At 41.9% G+C, this 16,358-nt stretch overlaps 1 protein-coding gene across 4 annotated transcripts in view; it reads right to left on the reverse strand.

Annotated features, from left to right (window-relative positions):
• Positions 1–3,224: 3,224 nt before the first annotated feature.
• LOC148023431 (kinesin-like protein KIN-5C) overlaps positions 3,225–16,358 on the reverse strand; it is a 39,980-nt gene continuing 26,846 nt past the window's right edge. For all 4 annotated transcript variants that reach the window (XM_087696393.1, XM_087696392.1, XM_087696396.1 and 1 more), the window contains 4 exons: positions 4,791–4,892; positions 4,010–4,119; positions 3,753–3,901; positions 3,225–3,658 (listed from right to left, as the gene is read on the reverse strand). In XM_087696393.1, coding sequence (XP_087552519.1) covers positions 3,416–3,658; positions 3,753–3,901; positions 4,010–4,119; positions 4,791–4,892 — 604 coding nt within the window. In that variant the 3' untranslated portion in view covers positions 3,225–3,415. The remainder of the gene's footprint in view (positions 3,659–3,752; positions 3,902–4,009; positions 4,120–4,790; positions 4,893–16,358) is intronic.

Below are 16,358 nucleotides of genomic sequence, written 5' to 3' on the forward strand. Positions count from 1 at the left end.
GGGGGCTAGTCAACAAAAATCTTTCAATTCTTTAAAATATTTCTTAACTCATGCTCCTGTCATGCAATTGTCTGATTTTAACCAACCTTTCTTTTTTATTATCACTATGCCAATGGATTAGGAATAGGTATTGTCCTCATGCAAAATGACCACCCTATTACCTACAAAAGCCACAAGCTAAAACCTTTCAAGTAGAATTATAGTACATGTGATAGAGAGTTATTAGTTGTTGTCCATGCCTTAAATATTTGGAAGCATTACCTTATGGGTTCAGAAGTCTTAATCAAAAGCGATCAGCAGGTCATAAACACATTTTGTCTCAATCATTAACACATTTTGTCTCAATCCTAAATTTCTAATAGGCACATTACATGGGCTTTCTTTATCCAGAGTTTCCATCCTGTGATTTAGTATCAACCCAAGCATGCTAATGTTAAAGCTAATGCCCTTAGCCATCACCCTTATGATCGTCTTTCTTCTCATCATCTCCTTGATTTTGATGAAAAAAAAATGGTTATTTAAATCATGTTTCTTTGGTAATCATTTAATCTTTTGATTCCATGGATTCTACTTATGCTATTGGCCCTAATTTTAGTGATATACGGCACCATATGCATGACTCTAATATTACTATTTCTAAAGCTTATACTTTTATCAATTGATTTTTATATTTCTACAAGAAGGTGTGTGTATTTGTACCATTTAGAGTCATGGCTATACACGAAATGATGCACCACTCTATATGGGCCATAAAGGTATTCAATCCACTTTAATTACTTGCAAAGAATATTTTTATTGGTCCAATTTAAAACATGATGCAGCTCAATTTGTGTTTGAATGTTTGATTTGACAAAGGGTTAAATGGCATCATGGAAAAACATTTGGTTTACTTATGCCTTTACCCATCCCTATCGCTCCATGGGATCAATGGTTGCGCATAGGAAAGCATTGATTAAAATCTATAGACAAGCATCCATAGATCAAGTTGACTCCTCATTATTACAGCCTATTCCGTATTATGCACAAGATTAATGATAATGCTTTTTGATTGGGTATACCACCAGATTGGCAAATCCATAACTCTTTTCATATTAGTCTATTGAAACCTTTTAAGGTACACCTCCCATAACTCTTCTTGAGGATCCTCCTTTGTTAGATGATTATATTGATATTTTAGTTCCTAAAAAGATAATAGATCATGATTTGAATGCTATCTGAACCGCTAATCAACAGCATAGATATTAAGTCTAATGTAAAAACCATTCTGTCAAATAATCCCAGTGGGTTCAAACTCTTCTTTATCTCCAACTTATGATTCCTTAATAGCTGTGTATTATACACATTCACGTTAAATGTCTGAAGGTCACAGATTCACTAAGGCAATGACCTATGAAAATCCATCATTGTCTTATTTTCCTTTGGGAGAATGTACCAATTTGTCGTATTGAGACAATACATACTTTTTTTTTTCCCTCATAGATTTAAGTGACGCTTTGCCGCATTGAGACAACACTGGCATGTAGTCAACCATCCCTGCATTTATTTGTAGATTTTTTAAAATCAATTGAGGACGATTACTTTTTAACTCTCAATAATATTATACAAATTACATGAAAATAAGACAATTTCTTTTATTATCTATTTTGTGGATTTTCAACAGTGCTTAATTGCTACACAATTATAACTTGTTGTGTGTAGACTTGCATATGACACCAGTTACTCATATTTGGTTATTAAACAACTGGTACTAATGTGATTTGTAATTGGTATGGCAATTTATTAGAAGAATTAATTTTTGAAGAGTGCTTATAATGCACAATGGATATTCAATTATTAAGCACTTGAGTAGCACAAAATAATTATATTTGAATGAATGTTTTGTGGGGTAATGATTGTATGCACACAAGCATTAGTGAACTATTTAAATACTAAATTATAAAAAGCTTAGAAACCTTACTTTATTATTATTTTCATGTATATTTTAAAATAGATTAAAATTATCTTTTTTTAATGTTACATTTAGAAAAAGTTAGTAAACCATGCAAAATAAAGAAATGTATGAGCTTATTTTGAGATGTCTTTTGTATTTTGAGCACCAAGATAATCAAATTAACATAAATATATACATGGAAAATGTGCTCACCCATGCATTAGGGAAAATTATACCCAATTGGTCTCTTGTGCATAGTCTTTCAAGTCTTCTCTTGCAATTAGGTGGTTTTCTCAAATTCCTTCAATTTTGGTTTAAGCTATGGTGAACATATACAACAAGATTGATTAACTTGGGATTGGATAACCCTACAATGCATGCAACTAAGCTCCTCTCAACACATGACAAGGTCACGATATCTTTATACTTCAACAACAAGAGGGCAATAATGCTTTGAACATTGAGTCTTGCTATGTAGGCCTAATGAGTACTCATGGATCAATTAGGATTGGGAAAGTAATTTCAGCAATGAGATATTCTTGGATTGCTTTGGCAAAAACTGGACTTGGAACACAAGCAACCACATTTCGAGTCATCAAACATATGACTCTAAAAGCATTGTGTCGAAGCAAGAAATACAAAATTCTTCTCAAGAGCCACTTTTGGAATTACTTGGACCAATATAGCTTTTAAAGCTACATGGTTCTTAGAAATGTCGTGTAAATTTGGTGATCTAAGCAAGACTGATATGGCCACAATTTCAGCCCATATGAAGTAGCCCTCGATATTTAGTAATTTATCTATATCTTTTCACGTCTAAAATTTGAGACGCCTAGCCAAGGATGAAGCATCTCTCGATTGCATGCGCAGATGCCTCTATTGCAATTGCATGGCGCGTCTGTCATGCATGGTTGATTCTGCACGAGTTAGGCTCGAATCACCAGTCGAGCATGAAGCTTGAGTGTCAGATTTTTGTATTTCTACCTCGAATAGAATTTTTTTGATTCGATGTCATCACGTAATCACGGTTATTGTGAACTCACCTAATTTGGCACGGAAAGATTCAGTGTAATCAGTGCGTAATGATACTAATGAGGCATGGCAACCTTCTTGGCAAGAAACATTGCTCTTTATCAGCTCAAAAGACTACCCCTAAGCTCCTTCAACGGACTTGACAGGAACGTATCACCTTTAGTTTGAGAACGCACAATCAATTTTGTTCACGAGTTAGGTTCGAATGACGCATTCATATTTGCTGGAATGCGAAAAAAATTGGTAGTATGTTGGGCAGATGGATGAAGTTAATTTATTTCAATACTTACAAACGCCTTTCTTTTTACACTCACCTCAAATGTGGAGGTACAAATGCCTGATTGACCAAAATCATCAGGGATATATCATGGTACAAAAGCTCTATACTCTCTCAGGAACTAGAGGAGCCTCTACAACAGATGTCTCTTCTGTAAATAGCAGCGGGGCTTACATTCAGTTGATTCTTGCAAGCGGAGCTCGTGGTATTAGAGACTCAGTCAATGGCAACTGCTTGCTCGCAAGATCCCTGCTTATAATATTTTCCTGCTGAATGATCTTTTCTTCTCTAGCACTAACCCTCTCCAAGTATTTCCGCGTCATGGTTTCTCCTTTAGAAGCACATAATCCTTCTATTGAAGCTTTGCTGGGGACATAGACTTCACGTCTTTTAGGGGTACAATGGGTGGGATAATCGTCCTGTCAATCAGATAAAGAAGAACAGTTAAATGTCTTGAGAAGAGCTTGGTTTTGACTGCTGGGTGAATTAGATGTACTAGATCCCTTAACCTACTTTGATATCGTCTAGGCAACGAGTTGAAGATCTTTGCATCTCTTCAACTTTAGTGTAGTGGGAACTCCGTAAATGGGCAAGTAACTGTGCCTGAGTTGCAATGCTGCTCTGTAATCCAGACTCTGCTTGGTTATCAAGGTTTGAAGCAACTGCAGTCCACAAAAGACAGTAAACATCAAACATTAACCAATCGCTTTAAGGTCTCGGGATTTTCTCAGTAAATTATGGCTCTTTTTTGAAGGGCAAGACTTAGTTACCCTGCATGTGAGCAAATAGACCAGCATGAAAGGCGTCGATTTCTGCTTGAGCTGCAGTGCTTTTCCGATTTAGATCAGTTCTCAAACTTGCATTCAGCTCCTTTGCCTCTCTGCACAAAGTAACCACCACCAGCAATATAAGTGGAGCATGCATTGAGATATGCAGTTCTAAAGGTGCAGTACACAGGCACGCAGCTTACTTCTATTAAACGCAAAAGAAGAATGGAAATGTGAGAGTACAAACAATGGAAATCTTGCAAGACACACTATCGAATTGAACTAAGTATGATTCAACATCTATTCTAGTGTATTTGCGTATGTAAGCATGCCAGTGCACAAATGTAGAGTGTTCATCAACCAGGCTTGTACGCATGTGTGCATCTGAACTGATCAATTTCAGGAGGATATATTCAAGTATTCGGACTCGATGGGAAGACCTGATGGTGGGAATATTCTCAGGATTGAAATTTCCGATGTAATTAGGTATTTTCCGTGGCCAAGCCTTCTCATCTAGTATGCCGTTACATTTATAATTGTGAAAACGTTTTGAATCCTAATGGTGTCTGTGTATGCATGCGTGTGTTAGGACTTCCCCAAAATCATGCAGTGTCGAAGAAGGGTTGTTTCCAAAACTGCCTCTGCCTTCCCAACCAACCCACATTCGTACAATGATAGATTTTTCATTGTCAATCTCACATTCCTATTGTGCTTAAATCTATTTCAACATCCCAAGTGGTTGTGTTAAACATAAGTACCAACAAAAATAAAGTTATGAATGAACCTGATGATAGCTTCGATCTCTGGGATCTGCTTCTTGGTGCACTGCTCTAAAGAACTTTGAGCCAATCTCCATTGCTCCGAAGCACATGCTGTCCCCTGAATACTGCAATTGAGAAAGATAAACAAGATTAACTGGTCATGTCCAATTGAGAAATATGTCAGCTTTTAAATTCAGGGCATATGTATATTCCCTTAGTATACTAAGCAAAAAAAATATTGGCTCCGAATTCGCTTGTTAATACATTAAACGTCTTACCCGGGTGTGGGTTAGGAGCCTTGCGAGGCCGTGGGTTTCGATTCCTAGGTTGCGCTCTCTATTTAGGTACCCTCTTAATACTGTTCAAGCATCTAGAATACAGTAAGATTCTGGAAGCTCGAAAGTCCCCCCCACCCAAAAAAACCAGAGTGGGGAGTAGTGGGATTAATCATTTAGCAAGATTTACAAGGTTAGAAGGGCCATGACAGGGCTGTAACCCGTCTAAGGCGCTGTTGCACGCAAAAAGAACATAATCTGTACATGAAATCTATATGGAGCACAAGAACGAACCACGAAACGCGGAGCCTAAAAATATTGCCAATTTATGCTGGGTATTTATCTTTTCCGCAAATGTGGTGGAAAATCCATTATAAATCCGATCGTTGGCCTACCCTGTACAACTGGTAAAATCCTACGACAAATGCCACAAAGGCCCTGGCCAAGAGCCTGGCATTGTACTCGAAGAGAATGGCCCAAAGGGCCGTCAGAGAGGCAGAGGCTCACTTTGTAAGTGTTAACCAATCAAAGTACTTGGGGGGCATTCGCAGTCGTCCGGATGGGACTTCCTACACGGGCATGCGGCTGTCGTGTCGTATGGAGGTTTCGTTAAACAGGTATCCGCAAATGGAAAAGTTGACCGGCCTATCTTCCTTGCCCAAACTATAGGAGAACTACTTTCAAATTACAGAATTTGAACCCTCACAGAAACCTATTATAAGTAGCGCAGCTAATTCACCAAGCCTATTTTAGGGTTGGTAATTCAATAAGACGAAGAATTTAATTGTGATATTTCATCCGGACATGTGTGAATACGAAGGTACCCTTTTTCAAGGAACTTCTGCCCACCTGGGCGTTACACACCAAAGAAGACACAACCTGTTGTTTAGATGTTTAATAGGTGAACTCCCCACCTACTTTCGGTCGGGAATCTCCCCCGCCTGATTTGTAAAGTGATAAACAAAGATACACTTTTTGCATTTTGCAACCAATCAAAATAATTATAAACATATTTTTTTTACTTTTTTACAAAATGTATCCTTCTGGTGTGTAAAGGCTTTGTGCTCATGTCTGCAACCAATTTCAAACATTGCATGCCCACACTCTAGGTAGGGGTTGTCAAAATATGGGACAAAACAAACAGGTGGTAGGGTCTGTGGGGTATACGGCAAACAGTGTATGGAGTGTCCACCGAAGCCAAACCAAAGCAGAGAAAAGTGTCCACTGACAACTGCAAAACACAGCCAACAGACTGACACCTAGCACAAGGAGACTGCCACCTAGTGGAGAGGAGCCTCTGAATCTGCAAATGCGAGCAAAGAGCTAATGCCAGATGCTATGGATGTTGACACCAAGAGAAGGAGGTGATGCCAAAACACAGATGTCTATAGCCCAAAACCTGACACCAACAATGGAGGATGGTCACCAAGCAAATGATGCTGATGCTGGCAAGAGCTGCCACCAAAACGCAGGCCTGAAGCAAGGCGCCTAGCAAAAGCAGAAGGGAAGAAGAGCCAACCACGAACTGTAATATCCGCTTGGCAAGGGTACGAACAATAGTGGAGAGGCTGAGGAGAAAATAGGTGTCTGATGAATGAGTAAAAATGTGGGATGGTGCGTGAATGGGTGGAGAGGTGGGCTATAAATAGACCTCAGCCAATCTAGAGTGGCTCTCCATTGTATAGGCACCCCACTAAAAACATGCCCATAATATAGGCACCCGCCCGTTTTGGGGCTCAGTATGAAACCCTAAATGAAGTGACTACACTGAATAAGTCTCAACACCCCTCTCTAGCCCAAAAAGAAATAAAAAAAGAGAAGTGAGGAGAGGTGAGGAGGAAGAGCAAAAGATTCCTCAGATCCAAAATTTCCACCTAAAAGGTGACATGTACAAAGAACAGTAGACATGATGAATTGTAGAATCTCACTCCATCTCAAGAGAGAAGCCACTAGCTCCGTTACTCCGTGCTAGAAGGAATTCCAAGGCCTCGTCACCAGGTCACAACTGAACCTCCAAGGCCTCAATCTAGGTGGTACCGGAAGATCCTAGGTATCAATAAGAGAAATGATTCCTCAAAGATAGCCATCCCCAAAGAGTAAATAGTGTATGAAGAACTTCAAGATAAGGAGATACCCCTTTTGAGGCTAGATATGTATGGGCCCCCTCTAAAGTCAAAAAAGAAGTAAAAGCCCTTACGAAGGGCTATAACAATCTCCAAGAGGTCATAGCACCAATCAATACTCCTTACACTCGGAAGGATTTAGTGCGCATCGAATGCATCTTATTACCTTGAGCATAAAAATCTGATAGCCAATGCAAAATAAACTTTGTGGCCCCAAAGGAAGAGGTGGCAAGAGAGCCTAGGGGTAGACGATGTCAACGAGCATCTCTGGTCTGTCTGATGCTGCCACAATAGGAGCAGCCAATGGTCTGTCCATCTGCCTACTGTAAAAAGAGAGGGTGGAAGGGAGAAGAGAAGGATATCTCTCGGTGATACAACGGGAATACGGGGAAAATCAATAGATTATGCTAAACCCACAACCTATCTTTGCCTTCTCCAATGTAGAGGATCTTCACAGCTCTCTAAGCACTTCTAGCTCTGATACCGTGTCAAAATTGCGACAAACCAAAGAGATAGCAAGGTTTATGAGAAGAAACACTGTGTACAGCAAACACTGAGAAAGAAGAGAAACTCAAAAAACACAAAAGAAGAAGATGATGAAGCACCGAATCATGCTATGTAAAGAAACATTGATACAATGAACCCCAAGCTCAAAAGATGATTGCACTATCTTGTCTAAATCAAGTGGCAACACCTAAGGGAAAAGTATACAGCGAAGGGAGCGAATCGCAATCCTCTGAGCGAAGGGGTAAAGGACAATTGTCGAGGGAGTAGAACATAGTCCTCTGATGCCTTCGAAGAAGAGAAAGATGATCACCAACAACAGTCGATCTCTGGTGTGCATTAGACAAACATAAAGACAGCCAATAGGAAGAGTAAATGCAGCAAATAGTAGCCTACTAGCTGCAAAACGCAGCCTCCAAAAGGGAATGGAGATGTCCGCCGAAGCCAAACCAGGAAGAGCATAGCTGCAAAACACAACCAACTAACACCTAGTACAGAGGGAGCGCCGCCTAGTGGAGAGGAGCCTTTGAATCTGCAAATGCAAGCAAAGAGCCAACAACAGATGTTGTAGATACTAATGCCAAGTGATCCCAAGCTGTCAAAGTGTCTATTCATCCAAACCTACTCGAATAAGGCTCTCAAAGGTGCAACCAAGTGAGTTGCATTAGTCTCAAAGAACTCATTAGTGATACCATCCCACCCCAAGCTCGTCTTTAGGCAGACGCAACAAAATATCCATCACCTCATCTTGTGTAATGTCCATATCTAACCTATCAACAACATCTGGTGGGACTTGATCTTTAACCAAGTCCAAAACAATGAGCAAGCCACACCGACTATATGAGAAACAAAGGATTGTGATCCAAGAAAGTCCATGAAATAGGTCTTGCATACTTGCACAATTGCTTGAGGACCTGTGACCATTTCACCCTCAAAGTTACTCGAGAGAACCACATTTTCCCTAGCAAAGGAAGCGGCAAACCCTCATAAAATTTATGCAACTAACAATTATTGTCTTGCAATCCCTTTAAAATTGCAGCAAGTTTAGCGTACTAATATAATCTCTTTTGAAAAATATCAAGCTATGTCAATTTTGTAGAGAGAGAAAGTAAAAGGGGATCTTGTGGTGCATCCATCAAAATAGAGTGTGTCTAAGCTAAGAGTTGCTTGATAGCTTCCTCTAATAGTAGGATATCAAAGGTAAATGTTAAAGGGCAAAGGAAACAACGGCCAACTGTAGAGGGAGCAAAACACAATCCTCAAGAGCTATCAGATATGAAGGATATGCAAAAACCTCTCCGAGATGATGGCTGCTATCAAGGCAACTACTAGGCAGCCAACTAGAAAAGAAAATGCAAGAATATCTAATGAAGGTCTCTCTATGTAAGTGGCTGCAAACATGCAACTACTTGACAGCCCTTTAAGGGTGAAGAAAACACAAAAACACAAGTATAAAAAGCCACGAACCGGAACATCCTCCTCGTAGCTTGTGAATAGCAATGGAGAGAATGGAGAAAGGAGAGAAGAATATGGAAGAGTGACAAAGTGCCTGGAAGAATGAATGTGTGGGATGAAGAATGAGGTGATAGAGTGTCTGAAGGAATGAATGTAAGGGATGAAAAATGAGGGAAGTCAATGCCATATTTATAGGCACAAACTATCTTGAGTGGTGCCCTAACTCTTTCAAGTGGCACCCATTGAAGTCTCTCCAATGGTGCCCCAACTCTCTCAAGTGATGCCCTAACACTAAATAATGATCCAAATAAAGTTTTTTTGGGGTTGTGAATGGAAATCAAAATAGGAATGAAGTAAGAGAAATGTACCAAAAGACTTGGTTTCTCAATACCCCCTCTCAAGGCCCAAAAAGGAGTGAAAAAGAGGAGTGTGCAAGAGAAGAATATCAACCCAAGGAGTCCAATGCTCCACTTGTAAGGTAACATGTAGTGAAGAACAATAGACATGATCAACTGATAGAACCCAAAACTTAACCTCAAGAGAGAAGCGAGAAGCTCCGTTACTACATGTTGGAAGGTATATGCAAACCTATAGATCCTAGGTATGAATGGTAAAAAGAGGATGAGTAAATAGATCAAGAAATGGGGGATGAAATGGATGATGTGGCATAGAGATGCCAACCACACCAACAAGGGTTGTCGATAAGGTGGGTAAAGAACTATAGGATGAGAAAGAATCCCCTCTAAAGCCGAAGGAATGGGATCCCCCTTTGAAGTAGAACAAAGATGAACCCCCTGAGAATCCCCCTAAGAATCCCTTGCTGAAAGAGATAGGGAATCAAGAAACTCATGGATCACAAGCTCCAAACATCAAAAGAAGGAAATGCTGCCAACAGTGCCAAAGAAAGTAATGGAACATAAGTCAAAGAACTCCCAAATGTGGCCTCTCAAACATGAGTAGAAGAGGGTGGGGAGCAAAGGTCAAAATGTGCCAACACAACAAAGGCATTCGTTCCATTACCAAGTGCTTTAGAAATCAAGGGCTAATCCACATCCACTGTACTACAGTGCAAGTATCTACGATCCAATGGAGAAATGACTTTACCATGCTTATCAAAGGCCAAATGCTTGGGGATAGCATGGAATGGCTCCTATTGAGCCTAGCTCTTGTCGAGCCTTAGGATTAGAGATAACCTTAGTGCTCAAAGGTGTAATACTAGCACCTTGGGACAAAGACTTAACCTTGAGGCATGTATAGATACACAAGACATTCTATGCATCCTCCAAGGATCCAATGTTCTCAATATCATTTCACTTTTATCCCCTTTTTTAACACACCTCTTGCCAAGCATAAGCACCATCAATGTGAGATGAAAGCAATTGTTTGCCTTTGTCCAAGTTACCTCCCACAAGTTGGGCATCTATATGCACGTGCGAGGCAAAACCATCCTGTCGTACAAGAACATTTGCATGTATTGTCTCTTCTTTACTTTTAATACATTCTATCATAAAGTGACCTAATTGTCCACAATTGAAGCAATGTCTCACAAAAGCTCCCCTTTTGAGACAAAAGTACAATGTGTGCATACCAAGGGAATTTACACGTTGCCAAATGGGATGCTTGCGAGAGGTATCCCAAAGCATGCATATTTTTTTTCTATTGGTGGCTTGCGTATTCAAGGGTATCAGCACTTTACCGACCCTTGTAATGGCATCAAGCAAAAGAGGCCAATACACAACTGGGCAACCCTCCACTTCCACCTAAACCAAGCACTCTAGCTTTAGCAATTCTATGAAGTCCACCATTGGCCGCGATGGAACAACATGCACTAGTTTGTGATCATGAAGCAAAGGCATCTTGCTTAAAAGCACATCACACTGATGAGGGGATTGGAGCAGGACCTCATGAAACCCCCTTGAGCCCACAAAAATATCCTCCACAAAGTCTTCTTACAAAAGACTCATCAAAGGAGAAAAACGAGCGCAGTACCTTCTTTGTATCCACAATAGTGACGATTACATCACTCTTCAAAGTCACAACAATTATTATAATTATGTTGCACATATTCTCTGACCAACATGTTGGCAAAATCCAAAAGATGCTCCCAATCCAAGACTAGACTAGTGCTTAAGCATAGGACAAAGTGTGACCCATTTTTGAAGCACGAGGCAATGTTTGTGATTCCCCGCAAGGCAATGCATTTGTCCTGCTCACAAGGGAGGCTTAAACAAACTTGGAGCACTTGGCAACAGGCTCAACATGTTCCATATCAAATTTGAGACCATTTCATCCTCACGCATTATTCTCAGTCCTACATGAGCCTGTATTGTGTTGCACAACCTTATTGTTGAGGACAAGATCTCTCATTGGGTGCAAGTATGTTGGTTGCTCAATCGCAACTACCATTCTGATCCAAACAAGGCTTGAGGCCTAACAGGTGGCGCACTAGCAAGCTTTGATCTGAAAGAGGCACACAGGTGAATAGGAACACCCACGGGCAGGGACAGCAAGCGAACAAGACTGCAAACCCTAGATCTACACAATTCATAGTTCCTCTCCCTCCCTCCCTCCCTCCCTCCCTCCCTCCCTCTCTCTCTCTCTTTTTGCCGACAATCAGCCCCCGTCACTGCCAGCCACATCAGCCCCCGTCATTGCCGATCACCCCCTGTCACGTTAGACATATTGCCGCCCGTCGCATCACTGCCCCGTCAATGATCACTGCGCATGCCACCTATTACCGTTGCCACTACCCCATCACAATCGATGTCACTGCCCCGTCAGTTCACCACATCACTTGGCTGAACGTCCAATCATGTCACTATCGAGAGACCACGTCACTGCCCCGGCTCGTCTCTGCCACGTCATTGTTTCTCACATACACTGAAATGGTTACCCTCTATTCTGAACTCTGAATCGAGCTCCCCCACAAGCCCAACACAACAAGACAGAGTTTGCCCCCAAAGTGGAGAAGGTCCAGATAGAGCAAATGATTACCAATGCCATCAACAAAGTCAAGGAGTATGACAACTGACTGAGCATAGTGAACAGGCAGCTGAACGATAAGATTAAAAAGCTGGAATTGAAGATAGAAGCCCAAGATGGGGAGATTCAATCACTTAGGTAGCTACTGACTGACATTCAGCTCAGCCCCAAGCTAGAGGAAGGAGAAATTCAAACTAGCATGACCGAGGAGCTCACCCGCCTCAAAGAGGAAGTACAACAACTCCAAAAAAAGGAGGAGACGACGAAGGAGGCTGTTTCTTGGGCAAAGATGCTCAAGAAAACCCAATAGCAAGTAGAGGAGGCAAAGCAATGGATTCAAATTGCAAAGAAGAGGAAACACCTAGCACACGCACCTACAACAACCATAATCAATGACACATTAGAGGAACAAAAAAGGAAAATGAGAGCACTCCATGTTCGGGTGACGGGGCTGAAGATGCATGAAAAAGTAGATGAGGACACCAAGGTGCTGTACACGTTAATGAATATTAAGAAAGACACACATGTCTCCGCTTGGAGAGTGGGCAAGAAAAGCACAAAAGGGAGAGCTCAAAAGAGCGTGAACTCATTCTCCGCTTCCCCACCATGGAGGCTAGGAGAGACTTCCTAGCCCAACACCGTACATTGAAGGGAACCAATGTGTTTTTGGGTGACGATCTCACACCAACCCAACTAGTCCACATGAGTGAGTGCATGCCAAAAATTAAGGCAACCACAGAGGAGGGCAAACTCGCCTTCTACAAAGGAGGAAGAGTGGTAGTCATGTAGAAGCGCCACAAATGACGGCGTGAGACCTATGGGACCAACCTTGCAGTGGCAGTTTGGAACTGTAATGGAGCCCTCCGATTGGATGTGGGAACTTTTGAGGAGACATTCAGAGGGAGAGATATAGTATTCTACTCAAAGACACATCAAGGGCCACATACTACACTTCCACGGATGACAGGTTATAGGTGGGAGTCAACTTGCAGGAAGGAGACATGCATAGACCACAGTAATTGCAGATCAAGAGAAGTGGCAGTGTTAATCAAGGAGGAGCTACAACAGATGATCCAAGTAGTCCACAAAGATGAACAGGCCAGATACATGTGGGTGAGAGTACACGGTGAGGAACGCACTTTGTATGTTGCCATATGCTATTTCCCCCCTATGACGTCCCGATATGCCCCACCTAAGGGACAATCACCATATGTGGCTTTGGATGAGGATATTTGAAAGTTCTCAAAGGAGGGAGAGGTTATCTTACTAGGAGACTTTAATGCCAAGATAGCCTCCCATTAGGTGTCTTTCTTTAATGCATTTGAGGAGATGCTAAAGAAGCATGATGTGTCAGAGCTACAGCTGGAGAGGACATCTCAAGATATAGAGGAAGTCACCGAATATGGGAGATACCTTGTGGAGATGGGCACAGCACACAGGTTGGCCATTCTCAATGACCTGGTTATATACCCCCTATCCGGCGCCTTCACATGTTATTCTCATCGACACGATGCCAGCACAGTGTTCTTGCCATAGTGACAGGAAACGGACGGAACAATCCCCCCAACACGTGGAATCGCCGTCCCCAACACAAATCCGTCGTGGATCGCATTTTGAATTGATGGAACGTTCCCTAGCACACAGGTTGGCCATTCTCAATGGCCTAGCTATATACCCCCTATCCGGTGCCTTCACATGTTATCATCATCGACACGGTGCCAGCACAATGTTCTTGCCATAGTGACAGGAAACGGACGGAACAGTCCCCCCAACACGTGGAATCGCCGTCCCCGACACAAATCCATCGTGAATCGCGTTTTGAATTGGTGGAACGTTCCCTGTCCCGTTTTAGACAAGGAACGCAGCAAGCAGCAAACGCGTTCCCTGCTGCGTTCCCTGTCTGAAACGGGACAGGGAACACCACGTGGCACCACTTATCTGCGGCCGGCCGCCCATTGATCCCACCAATGATCTGCAATTGCGTCCTGCTCCCGCTCCAAATCGCTTGTGCCCACTCTAGTTCGCCTACGCCCAGTGCCGCTGCTTCCGCTCCAGATCGCCTGCGCCCCCCCGTTCCGTGCTGCACTACAGCCTGTGCCAATCCCAACCGCCTTCTTTCTCTTCCTTCTTCTATCTTCTCTTCCTTCTCTTCCTTCTTCTTCTTTTTCCTCCCACCTCCAACCTCTTCCTTCTTCTTTCTCTTCCTTCTCTACCTTCTCTTCACTTCTCCCTTCTCTTCTTCCTTCTTCCTTGAACCTTCTCCCTTCTCTTCCTTCTTCTCCTCTTCTCTTGAGTCTTCCTTCTCCAAGTTTCAAGTTCTTTTTTCTTCTTCTTCTTCCTTCTCTCCTTTTCCCTTCTCTCTCGACTCTTGAGTGAGTCTTGACTCTTCAATCTTCTCCCTTCTCTTGAGCCTTCAATTTTTCCTTCTCTGGACTCTTGAGCCTTCAATTTTCAGCCTAAAATGGCTTCATCTTCCCACCCCGCTCGTCGGGTTGGTGGTCGAGAAAGGTCTAATGATTAGTCATGGTGGGAAGAAGTAAATGTTGACCGCCCATTGAGTGCTGGAGGATCTCGACCATGGACTTGCAAGCTTTGCCCATACAAGCGAACTAGTGGAGCAAACAAGGTAATCCATTGAGCCAAGCATTTGTATTTCAAAATTTTATTGATTTTAATTTTTCAAAGTTACTTAAATATTAGAATATGGAATACCAATTGTCACTTGTTCCATTTTAATATTTATGCATAATCAGGTACGAGCTCATCTCCTACATGAGCCAAATTCGGAGGTACAGTTTTGTCCGAATGTGACCTTGGAAAAGCAAAGGAAGCTTCGTGACCGTGTAGCAAGTCAACAAGCTTATCTTGCATCTAGACCACGACATGTTGCAGTTAACCCTGCAACTTTTGTGACAACATCCCCATCAGATGTATCTAGAGCAAGGTCAGTATCAAGAAGTGCTACCTCCACACCTACTGCAGGCATTGCATCGGCCATTGCATCAACAACGCAACATCTTGCATGTAGACAGAGCACACTTGATGCTAGTTGAGATCCCAAGAAAAAGGAAGAGATGGATACATCAGTGGCACGCTTTTTTTATCATGACCACATTCAGTTTCGTGCAGCCAGGTCAAAGTATTTTAAATTGATGTAAAAGAAGATTTGTGAGTATGGCCCTACATATGTACCTCCATCATCAGAGACCTTATACACCACTTTGCTCGACAAGGAAAAGCGCCTTGTTGAGCAAGCAGTAGTGACTAGAAAGAGCATGTGGGCTAAAAATGGAGTTTCCTTGATTGTTGATTGTTGGAGTGATACACGCAAGCGATCCATTCATGATATGGTTGCTTATTCTCGTGGGAAAATGTATTTCATATCTTCACATGATGCATCAGGGATAGGAAAGTCAACAAATGTACTTGCAGCAGAGTGGGTTATAGGTGTTGAGCTTATTGGCCCATAGCATGTTGTGGGATTTATTGCTGATGGAGAGCCCGCAAATAGGGCAACAAGTGCTATTATCCATGGATATTATCCGCATATCACAATTTCATATTGTATGGCTCATTGCTTGAACAACCTACTAAAGGATATTAGTAACCTGTCATGGATTGCACTTATCATAGAGCAAGGAGCTCAAATGGTTAGCTTTGTTTTGAATCACCATTTTCTTCGCCATCACTTCTCTTTGCGGTCGAAGAAGACACTTTTAAAATACTCTAATACTGGATTTGCCTTTAACTTCTTGATGCTAGGCAGGTTAAGAGAATGCAGTGATGCCTTGAGGCAATTATTTCTTAGTGATGAGTTTACCTCATCAACATTGGCAGATACTCCTACAGGTATCTTATGCTTGGAGAAAGCAAATAACTCCACTTTTTGGGATGATGTAAAGCGAATAGATGCTATGGTATCACCTATTGTGCATTTACTGAGGGTTATGGATGCTATGCAACCTTGCATTGACAAGGTATATGAGGCTATGGATAGGCTGAATGAAAAGTTGCAAGAGTTAGCACCAAATGATGAGGCGTATGAGGAGATACGCCATTTAGTTGTGACGAGGTGGAACTCCTATAGCTCACCCATGCATGCAGCTGCATTTGTTGTGGATCCTGAGTTCCAAGGCAAGGGTCAAGAGAATGGCACTGAGGTTATGGATGCATGGAGACTTATATTGTCTCGTCTAGTGCCTAATTATGGCACTAGACGAAAGATCAGAGATCAGCTTTCATGTTATAGGAC

The sequence above is a fragment of the Lygodium microphyllum genome, chromosome 16, assembly GCF_053477565.2.
Source record: "Lygodium microphyllum isolate KBCC chromosome 16, Lygodium_microphyllum_v1.1.10, whole genome shotgun sequence".
NCBI lineage: Eukaryota > Viridiplantae > Streptophyta > Polypodiopsida > Schizaeales > Lygodiaceae > Lygodium > Lygodium microphyllum.